General features: G+C 37.9%; 1 protein-coding gene across 1 annotated transcript in view; it reads right to left on the bottom strand.

Moving 5' to 3' along the window:
* Positions 1-13,526, bottom strand: part of LOC120540398 (protein SSUH2 homolog) — a 56,053-nt gene that overhangs the window by 17,638 nt on the left and 24,889 nt on the right. Inside the window, exons 2-7 of the mRNA XM_039771123.1 lie at positions 10,906-10,983; positions 9,151-9,255; positions 7,584-7,650; positions 6,114-6,243; positions 4,642-4,702; positions 2,514-2,635 (exon numbers count right to left, since the gene is read on the bottom strand). Of these exons, the coding sequence (XP_039627057.1) occupies positions 2,514-2,635; positions 4,642-4,702; positions 6,114-6,243; positions 7,584-7,650; positions 9,151-9,255; positions 10,906-10,983 (563 nt within the window). The remainder of the gene's footprint in view (positions 1-2,513; positions 2,636-4,641; positions 4,703-6,113; positions 6,244-7,583; positions 7,651-9,150; positions 9,256-10,905; positions 10,984-13,526) is intronic.

A 13,526-nucleotide genomic window follows, 5' to 3' on the forward strand; every position in this document is an offset into this window, starting at 1 on the left:
TTGGGGCAAGTGAGTGCGGACTTTGACAACTCTGACTCAAGTGAGTGGTTTGAGGCAGAGCCAGCAGCATAAATGCAAGCAGGATATATAGCACATAAAAAAAACAAACACGTGGAATGAGCTATGAAAGAGTGAAGCAGAGGTGTTGCAGGGCAGCCGATAAAGTAGATGGCCTTCAGTAAAACTCACTCAGCTTTTTACAATGTATTAGGCTAGAAAACCAATGGAGATAAAATTTCACAAAAGAAAAGAAAAAAAAAAGTGGTGAAACAGTATAACTGTCAAAAGACAATCTTAAAGTATATCTTAACTTCAGGTACTTGAAATCAAATGCAGAAATGCAAATGAACATTCATAAATTTCCATTTTTTTTGTTCAATGGGCAAACTTCTAAATCATATTGTGCATAAGCAATTCACATGATTCATGTAAAAGCCACATTTTATTTGTTTTATGTGGCACCAGCCAAATTTCGCGATGTGGACAAATAAAGCTCTATTTAGTTCTAATAAAACTTATTATCTATAATACATAAATAAATGTGTAACTTTCTCCTGCCTGTTCTTTTACTGTATCAAATTTCCTGGGGTTATAGAATGTAAAAGGGAAGGGGAAGTGCTGAACTACAGTACCACACAGAGTGGTAAGATTATGGAATTTATGACATTTTGTTAAGGTCTATGCAGTAAAAAAGAGGAGAACAGGGTCACTGTAGGACCCTAATATAACAAAATGAAAATGAATGAATGTTATAAAAGAAAAATGTTATAAAAGAAGCTGTAGATGTTTCAGGGTTTTAATTTCTGTAAACTGATATTTCAGCTGCCAGACAGATTCAAGGACTGGTCATTTAACTCTGAGGCTGTTGCTCTAATTCCTTTCACTGCTTAACATGGCACTACAGTAAAACCTCGATTATCCATCAGGGGTCGGGACCTGAGGACGTGACAGATAAGTGAAAAGATGAATAACAGAACAGCTACTTTAAAAATGATAGATTAGTTTACAGAATAGTCATATTTATTTACAACAACAAAAAATATTAATAAGTGGGTTGGCACCCTGCCCAGGATTGGTTCCTGCCTTGTGCCCTGTGTTGGCTGGGATTGGCTCCAGCAGACCCCCGTGACCTTGTACTTGGATTCAGCGGGTTAGAAAATGGATGGATGGATGGATGGAAAATATTAATAAAATAATGTAGTATCAATAAAATGTATTAATTTAAATAATATTGTAATGACCAGCGTAATAAGCAAATACAACTCGGAGGTAATGGAGTTTGCTACATTTTACTTGAAGTCATCATTCTGTAACAAACGGTGCCCTGTCTTATACTTCGTTATCTGGGTTACAGAGCACATCTCCAAAACAATAAAAGAAAGCTTTCCCTACTAATAATTATCTCCTGCCACTCACGTTCTGTCTTTTACTGTACTGTAAACACTCTTATTGTCTCCTGAATCCCTATTCAAAACATCCTTCCGCCACACCTTCCTTTTTCTTCTAACTTCTCCCGTCACTCAACTCCTAAGGGACATGTCCGCCCCTCACAGAACACAAGCCCTTCACCCAGACACAAGCTGCCTGCATGTCACAATATATTAACAAAACATAATATAACAGAATTTAAAAAGACAATTACAATGCGGAAAACATTAACATTAATACGGAATAACAATACCGTCAGTGGTTTCCATTTTCGACACGTTTTTCAATTTTGTCTGCATCATGCTTTATATCATTCACTGTTGTTCTTCCTACTCCGTAAATTAAAACAATATTTGAAGCACTTTTGCCGTTTCGTGTTTAATAATTTCAATTTTTTGTGACAATTCCAACACCACATGCATATGTTTAATCGGCCATAACAGTGTATAGTAGTTTAATTATAACAAAAGAGAAAAGCTATGAAACTATGAAAGCTAAAGGTACGCAACTGACACTGATATCAAAATGCGGCATGACATGTGATGCTGAGGAAAAACACTATGTGCTAGCAGAAGGGAGAGTTGTTCCAATGTTCAGAGCTTGCAGCGTATCGTGTGGCAGTAGTAATCAGCTGGCATGCTCAATGTTTTGTTGGTTTTTTTTTGCACTGACGGTTAATCGAGTGACGGATAATCAAGGTTTTACTGTACTTCAGTTATAACAAAATGATATATAGATTGCCTGTTTACATCACAAAATCAGGCAAAAATTCATCTCTGAAGCTCCAAAGTACCATATCTAGTTATAGTTGTTGCTTTTCTGCTTATATATAGTGGTTAAATATTTCCCATCTGTGACAAAAAGGGACTGAACATTTCATCTTCCATTTGTAACTTAACTTAATTGCAGACAGAAGTCAAAGTCTACTCTTCTAGAGCAAAAAAAATGTAATATCGATGCCTTGATCTCTAACACACCACTTTAAAGCCACTACATTATAAGATTAGACTTCTATAATGACCTTTTACCTAACTAAAATGACCATGGTTTCATTCTCAAATGACAAATAAGAGAATGAGAATTACCTTTAATGAAGAGGTATATGGGATTTTAATGGACTGTTTTTCAGCTTTAAAGAATTTTTTGACATCAACAGGAACATTCCATGGTGCAGGAGGAGGCTGAATGTTCGCATCCACTTGTTGACCTAAAATGTACATCAGATAAGTTGACAAACACACACATTAACACGCACAAGATCTTTACTGATCCAGCTTTATTACGCGCCTTCACCCACCTATGATCTTAGAGGTTTTACTGGGAACAATCACTGCAAGACAATACTACATTTTGGAAACAGTGACAGTTCAAAACTGGTAGAGTATTGATAGCCTTGCAGCACAAAAAGCTACCAAGTTTACAGACGATGACAAGCAGAGGAAATGTAAAACAAGCAGAAAGTCCAAAGTCAGTGATACACAAATATAAACTGAAGAATTGCAGTCAGGAAATCAAAAGTAAAACTCAAGCACAGTAAAGTCTAAATTGCAAAACTAATACACACACAAAGGTTGTTTTTTCATTTGAATATCTGCAAATTTGGATACTGATGTACCTGGCACACTGAACTCTTAAAGCGATGCACTGATGACATCAGTCACGTCACTTCATCATGATATGATATGAAATTCTTGACGACTACACAAATTGCCATGTCTCGGCAAAAATAAAATGCTGATGTAACAGAGGTTATACAACTTTCCAATTACAGCCAACCAGTATTACTTATTTATATAGAATTTGTTTGTTATTTTAAATTGTGAGGGCTAAAAGACCAGGAGTGCCAAGTTGAATTTTAATAGGAAACAGGGCTATTGCAGAGCTGGGAGGTAAATGGTATTTTCCCCAAAGGGAAAAGGGGCACACGCATCTGGGCGTGCACTCAGTTCTATAATGGCTACTGTGAGGTGAGGTTTTTTTTTTGTTTTGGCTTTTTATAATGTTTCAGTTAATAACCATTGTGGTATTTCAGCCTCAGTACACTGACAGACAGACACCAAATGTCCAAAACAGACATGTTTAATTATAGTTTTCAATATTGTACAGCACCACACAATGCTCAAACCAGCCAAAGTCTCTCTTCTTCTCTTTCTGCCGCCTTCACTCCACTCTTCCACACACAAGCTCCGTCCTCTTCCTCCCAACTCCGGCTCGACTAATGGAGTGAGGCGATCCCTTTTATAATGCCCCAGATGTGCTCCAGCTGCTTTGCGATGAGTGCTGCAATCAAGGGCTCCACAATACTCCGGGCAACCCCTGGCTGGGGCCACAGACCCCAACAGGGTTGAGCTTCTAAGCTCTGCTCCTGTGGCCCCCGATGCGGACCAGGGTGGCTACCCTCTCATGGCCCAAAGAGATATTGTCCCTCTCCTGGTCCTTCCATTTAAAGATTAAAATAAAAAGATTATTTTTTTTTTACTTTGTATTACAGGGCATGCAGGTGATGAGACCCTCTAAACATTTTGTGTTACAGGTATCTGTTATATTTAATGTTTCTAAAAAAGTAGAAGAGTTCTGTAATGGCTGCTGTGAGCGATATAAAGAATTACAGAGTTGCTGGATGAACCCTTTATTGTGGCCTCTGTCTGCACATAAACAACAAAGCAGAGGGCAACCAGAGGCGAAAGTTACACAGACAGCAGTGCCTCATAATTCCTAATAACTGAAAATAAAATCTGTTATGAAAATAAATGCAACATTCTTACTTAGAAACATTTTTCAGAACATGGGGAGGGTTACGTCAGGAAGGGCATCTGGTGTAAAATGTTGCCAAATCAATATGAGGACAACAATTTTTTAGATGACTCGCTGTGGCAACCCCTAATGGGAGCAGCCGAAAGAAGAAGAAGAAGAAGATGAAGATTTACATTAGAAGGAATTTAGTAGTGATAAAAAGTGTTAAGACAGCTTACACCCAAAATATTAATGTTATGAGAAATAATTGCTTTTAAAATCATCAAACTGATGTCCCCATATACTAGGTAAAGTCTACAGGGAACATAAAGTCAGTGATAATATTATTAAAAACCCTTTTGTTTCAAACATGTCTTTCACATTCTAAGAAAGCTCTTTAAGCCTTAACTTGCCAAAGATCAACATTAATATTATTATTTCCTGTCTTCTTAATGGGTAGGAAAAAAATCTCGAGCTCACCTTTATAAGGTTCCTCTGCCCATTCAGGTTCTCTGGATTCAGTAAACGTTTCTAGGCGATACTGCAGAATTGCACAGAAAAATGAAATGAATAAATGTATGCTCATACACTAAGCATAATCTGATTTGTACAGAATATGCATAGCAAATTGTAATTAATATATCTTTGTAAATGGAGTCTCAGTTTCAGTGGTTAAAAATTAATTTTCTACTACTTGGTTTATATTTTTTAATTTAGGAGGCAATGATAATCTTACTGTGCAACGTCCAGTGCTGGCAGGTTATGTAGAAATGACAAATATTGTATGGCTGGTTTCACACTACAAATCTACTTCTTAATTTTCATATTAAAAACATCAGTGAAAAATATGACAGATTTGTGCTGCAGGTCACAGTGTCATGGAATGAATCCAAGGCATGGTCACTGCTTACGTGAAGGATGTGTCGGTTTTTCTCCAGTTAATTCATTCTTTCCACATTTGAAAAAAGTGTTGGTCAGGTTATTTAGCAACTCTAATCTCATCTGTGAAACAAATGTGGTGTGTGTGAGTGTGTCCTAATTAAGAGCACAGGAAGGTCATGAACAAGACCAGAGCCTTCAACCCATCTAGCTTATTTGCTTAGCTATGATGTCGATGACGGATGGGTACCCCACCCAGAGGGTACCCTTACCTTCTAGTTCACCAAGAAATGAAGGCAACTAAAGGGCAAAACAAGGGGTAGTCTTAAAAACAGACCAAGGTCAAAACCAAGAATTAAGCAAACCCAGAAAGTTTAAAGAAAAAACTCCATGTACACTTGTAGTAGAGAGATCCAAAGTCAATAGTTCTTTGAGTCTAAAAGCTCTTTTTTCAAAATATTTACCCTCATTTGTAAAAAAAAATTAAATAAGAAACCTTAGCAAATGCCAATACATCGAGGAGATCTTATTCTATAGCAAAAAATATGATGTTCCATGCAGCTCGAGTGAGAATGAAATGACCAGCAAAGAGAAAAAGAACCACAGGGAGACATGGAGCAAAAATATCATCATGCTGATGTCACCATTGAGACAATACAAAAATACAAACAAGCTAAAAAATAATTGAAATGAAAAAAACAAAATGCACTAACACTTTTATTACTAGTGCAAAAGTATGAATTAGCTGTAGAAAAACAGAGGAGAATGTGCAAAATTCACAGTCAGTGCCGAATTCAGGATCTAAAACCTGCACTCTGGAGGTGCAAGACAGCACTTATCAGATCAGACGGTAACATATAGGAAAGACAATAGGGCATAGAATTTCAGAAAATCATATGTACTTTAAAAGCAGAACAGGACTGAAAAGAACAAAAAAAATAAATTTTTCCTATTGTAACATTTGTACTGAAACATTTTTGGGTCAAAAAAGGTATGTGGCAAAACTACACATCCAAATAACTCAAAATGGTTTTCATTCAGGTAAAGAAAGACATAAACAGATATGCTCTTACCCTGTAAGTGTTGTGGGCTACAAGATTTGTGATCTCTGACTGTTCAACTGGATCTTTGCCATAACAGCACTTTGAAGAAACGTAATCATGAAGGGCTTTTTTGGCCTCATCTTGTGACAATGATGGAATTCTATGAAACAAAGTAACATTCACATTCGTTTTTTCATTCAGTATTTTGAATAATCCAGTGACAACTTTTATTTTATGTATTCTGTCCAGATCTTGGATGAACCAATAAAAGCATACTTTGTATGTTATATACATACTGTACATAATGTGATGTTAGTCTGGGTAATGGTACCCTTATTGACCAACAGAGGGTGCTACCCTCACAGCAGGAGGTCAGTGAAAACACTGCAGGTCATAATAAGCGCCCTATTACAGTTTTTGAGGTTTCCCAGACTGCTAGCGGGTGACTGTAGGCGGTAAAGGAATCCCCAAGATTACCGTTGATGGTAATTCTGGATCTCGAAGACACTAAGAAGATCAAGATTGTGTTGTGAGAAAGAAAAGTTTAAGAAACACTAGCTTAGAGCATTTTCTTCCAAGGGATTGATTTTCTTAGCAGCTAGACTAGATTCTTGCCCAGCTACCCAATAATAATATATAGAGTTGTTATTTATATATAGAGTTTCCCCAAGCTTTATATCTATTGGAATGTATTTTTTAATTCATGCAGTAATGATGATGTCTCACAAACACAAGCACTGCTTTTACAAATCCCTTACCAAATGGTACATAACAGAGATATAGGAAATGGACAGACACTTGTCCTTTTATTAAAGAGAATTCATTCATGTACACACACACACACAAACATGGGGATTTCCTCGGAGTACTTGAGAGGAGACATATCAGGCTTTAGGTGATTCCATATTAGTCCAGTGGGAGTGCAAGTGTAGATGTGGGTGTGTCAGTGGGTCCTGTGATGGACTGGGGGCCAATCCAGGGCAGTTTCCTGCCTTGTATCCCATGGTAATGAGACAGATGCAATCCCCTGTGACCCTGTATTGTATTAAGCGGTACAGAGGATGATCTGTTATATTTTGCACATGCTAAATTAATCTGGCTTTCTCAGCCTCTCCTTCAAGGTCATATTAATTATTCCTGCTCATTTTTCACCTTCTCCAAAGCTGCTGTACATTTCACAAGATGAAGAAACAGAGATGGCATCACCATTGCATGAGCTACTTCTTAAGGACATTACACAGCCTGGAAATAACGATCTCTGACATTTCCGTTATTTGATATGCGCCACATCGCTCTGTCTCCCTTTTAAATAGATTTACTGCATTATCTGCATGATGTCATCTCTGTAACTGCTATCCATCCCTGTGGGAATCAATTTTAAGTGCTCGGCCTCTCCTATTTAACCCGCACTGCATGTTTAATCTGACATCTGAATGGCCCCTTGGCTTCAGAGGGCTTTCTTTAGATTGAACCCACTTATATTGAAAGCATTGATCTTACTTCCACTCAATGTTAGCTGGTGAGGGTCCACTCGGATAGCCAGTATTGGGTGGAGGTAAAAATCCTCCTGTGATGAAAGAAAGAAAAAAAAGATTACATTTACATACTTAAAACTATCTGGATCTAATCAAAGCAGCAGCAAAATCAAAGCAACATTTACTATTTGTTTTGTTAAAAGATTGTTTCGCACAAGGTCTGAATAGCATGCAGGATTCCTCCCAAAATGGGTTCAACAACAGAGCAACAGGTAGTGTGCACCAGAAAGACACACTTCTGAAACAATTGATCATGGTCTTCAGGGACTTGTGCAAAATGTAAAAACAAGTCCGTTAGGCTTTGAAGAGGCACATCATCTCCGATTAGAGTGGGAGAATCCACACCTCCATCATCTATAAGCAGATGTGTGATGAAAATGGAGAAAGATCTGTAATGTATGCCATTTTATTTTCTTCACTCATAGGGGATGGACAACTACCTTGACAGTATGCAAAAAAGGCACAACATAGCTTTCAAAAGCTGGCAAACTACCCAAGAGCAATAGACACTCCTTTCTTTGGAATAAGCTCTACGAAGTTTGTAAAGAAAATAGGCAACATCTCCTAATTAGCTATGTTCATGTGTCCTTTTTTTTTTTTTTTAAGTGATGATTACACGCCCTTAGGATTTCAGCAGAAATTACATCTGTTTATCTATCTGTGGGAAATGATTCAGGCCAAGTCGTTCCAGTTACAACGCTATTATGCCATTTATACTCTTGTTAATTTATTTGGCGCTATGTTCATACTCCAGAATTATGACACCATGTTCGTACTAGCACTCAAAAGCCCAAACATCCACATGAACTAAAGTGATGTTCTTTTTAATTCTCCCAGATTTGTTTCCAATCTTTATGGCGCAGGAAAAGTAGTCACTGTGCCACCACGTTCAAAGTAAATGAGGAATAAAATTAAGCAACAAGTTCTTTTGGAGGCATAAATGGCCCTGTCATATTACACATCTTATTTGGCAGCAGTCTTCATTTACATCATTTTAGTGAGTCAAAGGCATCTGCGGTGCACTCCTGTAGCCAGCAGTTATGTAGTCGGACATTCCCAGCAACTCAGTCAATGACTCATCCTAATGTTTAACAGCTGACCAGTAAGAACTGTTCAGGGTGTATTCAGATATATCTACAGTATGTGCTACTGTACTACAGTGTAAAATGTATACATTTGGACTTTCTATAAAGTTTACAAATTAAGCATGCATAATTAGAAACTTCTGGTTTCAGCTACTCAGTAGTTTCAATCAAAGAAATACTGACAGACCCGACAAATCCAAACTCATTGAGAATGTAAAATAAGGAAAAAAAAATATAAACAAAAAACACTGCAGAAGGTGCATTTAAACTGCTGTGGTGTAAATGCTGCATGCGTGGTAAACAGTAGGACTTTTAGGACCTTCAGAACTAGACATGATGTTGTTTTGGAAGACTTGAGTGAATTGGACTAGCAAGCTGTGCTGAAATGAAGGGTCTGTTCCCATCTAAATTGCTCTAATGTCTGTTGTCAACTTTCAGTAAACTTACCACTTCCTGTTGGGCCCATCCCTTCATATCCAGGAAAGCTACCAAGTATTGGAACAGGTGCTGCCACTGCTGCTGTATACTGTGGGAAACCAGCTGGAGGTACCACTATGTAAAATAAAAACAAGATTTATTCCTCTTGTGTTATTTCCGATACAGTAAATATTCCAATCTAAAGTTTTGTATAAATCTGTTATACTAGCAGTTTAGTATTCCAAAGTGTGTCCTTTAGCTAGGTGTTTCACAGGATTGTAAAGGTCCACCTTGTTTTGCGATTTGCTGTGTGCCATAGTCTATATAGAGTAGCTTTCACTGGTGGGCTGTTGAGCTGGAGATCAGTTGCCTGAGCTTAGTACTTGTCTTACATGGTGCTATGTGATATAAATCATTGGTTTACTTTTGCATTGTGCTTCGTCTTCAAAATAATGGCATACCATTCGGATTTGCACATGGCTGGCAGCTTATTTTGCAAGTATTGCACAACATGGTTTTCTATCGAGTCCATTTTTGTTACTTTCTCTGCTTCAACCAGAGACACGACGATGCAAACTATCCATTTTTCTGAACTCGCCAAACCCCTTATAGGGTCATCCATCACAGAGTCATTGGGCTGATAGCCTAATACAGGCACATTTGCACACTCATAATTGAATGCTGAAGCTATTTGTATTATTGAATATCTAGCCGATCACTTTACCCTATGAAATTTACAAGATCAGGGTTCATTACAATAATGTTTTATTACATGAGTCATACATGCATATCTGAGGAATGTAACACCAACCTGCATCGTTTCCCATTCCTTCCACAGTGCTGAGAAGATGCCCACTGAAGGCAACCAACACTGCTCCCTCCGGTCAGACCTCTACAAACAACGGACAACCCTGGAAAGAGGCATCTATTCATGCACTAAGCCAGATGGAGCTCCTATTCATTCTGACCCAAGCAAGACAGCCAATAAGCCCAGGCTTGACAGGTTATGTCTTGTTATTTATCTTTGTTCACTTTTTGCACCAATATGCACCAGCTTTTCTTTAAGGACTCGCCTAATTAAGCAGGAAAAACAGTATGACCCAGTCGACACCTCAACATTTCTTTTTTCAGACTTGGTCATTCCTTCATGCAGCCACTTATATATGTTTTTAACAACAGCAGCGCAGCCAGGAATTAATGCCTTTCTTGAAAATCACACTGTAAGACATTAGTAACGACTAAACTATGAACCGTTGTGTTTAAAGTCCAGTTCCTTATCTGCAAAACCAAACAGTCTTGTACCGATCAGGACACCCATAACAAAGATGAGGTAAGGATCACCTATGAGACTGATTTATGCACATCTTGCAAGGGTAAAGTTTATTCAGCTTCTGGAGCCCAGTAGATTGATCTGGTTTGGGGACATGTTCAGAACTTTAATTTAAGAACTAATCATTACCCATGTTGCTCTCCTGGCTATGAGAGGCACCCATATAAAAAACAGCTGACCAGTAAGAACTCGAGGGCAGGATTAAGTGTGTCTCTGTGCTTTAGTAGGCCTGCTGTACAAGTATGACAGTGTATTTCTAAAGTTCTAAAGTTTCCTACAAACTTTATTAGACTCTTTGGTTTTCAGTTGTTCAGTGGTTTGAAAGATACACAGACTAAGTAACAAAATGAAAGAATGAAAACCAAAAATGGCATTGCAAAAATAACATTTCAACTTTTGTAGTGTAAACACATGCATGAGTGTGTGCATTCTCAATGAAGCTTTCAGTAACTTACCACCTCCTATTTGGTTTGCCCCTTCATATCCAGGAAACGTGCCAGGCATTGCAGCTGGGAAACCTGTTGGATGCATAGCTTCACAAAATAAAAGCAAGAGTTAGTGATGCAAAAGTTTATCATCATGCATTATTTCCTATACAGGCATTTTTTCTAATCTAAGTTTTCATATCCATTTTACCAACTTTTAATCTCTGAACTCGCTGTGTCCATTACAGGGTCGCCTATCATGGAGTCACTAGGTTGCTAGTCCAATGTAGGGCATATTCACATAATCTTAATTTGAATATTAAATTTAGAAGTATTATTGTATGTTCAGCATATGCCTTTACTTAATGAAATTATACAAGATCAGGATACATTTCTATAACTTAAAACACACACACATGCACACGCACACACACTCACACAGTGTATATAGAAAATGCATAAGCTTTTGGTTTTATATACAGAGTCACCTGTAGTTTACATATAAATATACAATCATGGGAAAAAGCAATTACACCCCATCAAAACTGTTGACTTTTCCTAAACATATTTGAACAGGCAAGCATTAGATCTCATACAAACAGTGCCTACAGATAAAGGTGATATACTTGAACAAACAACACATAAAAATGACATGGTGCGTTCATTCACATGTTCTTAATTAACAAGAATGCAGACATGTTACATGGAAAAAGTAATAACACCCCCTTCCATTTATCACCACTTCCAATTCATAAAATCAGAATCCGAATTAGATGCCAGTGATTGGAACCTCCTTAGGGAGTATGCAGGTGGGCCCTGTCTTTTTTAATCCAGGGGTAGGCAATGTGGTGGCTCTGTGGCTAAAGATCTGCACTGGCATCTCAAAGGTTGCCGGTTCGAATCTCCATCACTGTCAAAAGAGATGCTACTATGCTGGGCCCTTGAGCAAGACCCTTAACTTTCAATTGCTCCAGGGGCGATGTACAATGGCTGACCTTGCGCTCCTCTCCAAGGAGTATGCGAAAAGATGCATTTTACTGCGTGTTGTCCTGTATAACTATGTATGTGACAAATCAATAAAGGATTAATTAAAATTATGTCAGTCCTGGAGGGTTACATTGGCTGCAGGGGTTTCATTCCAACCGAAGTGCTTATTTAGAAACCAATCCTTCCCAATGTCAGACCTTATTTAATTTAAACTTGTTATTCTGCAATATTAGGTTCTTATATCATGGATTTTTTTCCTTTCCAAGGATATCATTTAAATGATTGGACTCCAAAAACGGATAACTTTCAGTCTCACATTTTTCTCTTAAGTGTTTTATTAAACCAGAGAGTGCATGATGAATCCGCACAGATGTAAATGGAAACAAGTTAGATGGAGAACTGCTGGCTCCTTTGTCATTTGCATCGTATTCCTAATAAGGAGCCATTAAAAACAATTACCTATCCCTGATTTAACCTATAGATATTGAGGGGCTGGTCTCTTTGCTATTGATGTGTGTAGTTTCATCATATCAAGATCAAAAGAGCTCTCTAAAGCCCACAGAAAGAAGCTTCATGTTTGGTATGGGTGTTCTGATCAGTACAGGGCTGTTTGATTTTGCAGGATAAGGAACTGGACTTTAAACCCAAAGGTTCATAGTTTAGTCGTTACTGATATGTTATAATGTGATTTTGAAGAAAGAGATTTAAAAAGATCGCCCAGTTATTATTCATTCCACTGTAAGGAAAGTCTAAAAGTGGCACAGATTTCAAACAACTAATTTGTCCAGGACTGTCTGGCCCAGCAAATTCAGTCCAAGAAATTACTGTTTGATACAAAAAGAAGTCTCCAAGAATCCCAAAATTTCATGGCAGGATTTAAGGGTAACATTTGCAAAAACTGGCATCAGGACATGTATCTACAATCAGAAAGAGACTGTATAAACGTGACCTGTATGTGAGGTGTTTCAAGACAACATTTTGCCATTTGACCAGACCTTCTGGAACAATTTGTTCCGGACAGATTAATCAGTTTGGTTCAAACCAAGGACAGCATTTCAGCCAAAGAACCTCATACCACCTATGACGCAAGGCGTTGAAAATGTTCTGGTTTGGTGTTGCTTTGCTGCCTCAAGGCCTGGGCAGCTTGCAGCCAAAATCAACTATGACTTCTATTTCATAAAGTGTGCTTGGGAGAATGTGAAGCCATCTAGACACATTAAATGTGTCCAAAAGCTGAAACTAAACCAAAAATGCACCCTTTCACAGGGTAATGGTCTGAAGCACACTAGCAAAATCAATAAGGAATGGCTAAAAAACAAGACGTGGAAGGTTATGGACTGGATTTGAATCCCATTGAAACATTATGGTGGGATTTGAAACAGAACAAGTGAAGTAATTTTCACAGAGTCAATGACAGAGACTGGTGAGCAGTTATGCAAAATGCCTACAAGAAATCATTGCTAAAGGGGACAATACCAGCTTCTGAGGGTGCACTTACTTTTACCCCAGTAGACCATTAAAAATATATCGATGTTTTTGTTGACTAAATGATTAAAAAGGCCAATTTTTCTTGTGTTTTAATTTAAGCACGTTATCTTTATCTGTAGTCACTGTTTGTGTGACGATCTACTGTTTGCCTGTTCAAATATGTGGAAAAAGTCAAC

Source organism: Polypterus senegalus, chromosome 12 (genome assembly GCF_016835505.1).
Source record: "Polypterus senegalus isolate Bchr_013 chromosome 12, ASM1683550v1, whole genome shotgun sequence".
NCBI lineage: Eukaryota > Metazoa > Chordata > Cladistia > Polypteriformes > Polypteridae > Polypterus > Polypterus senegalus.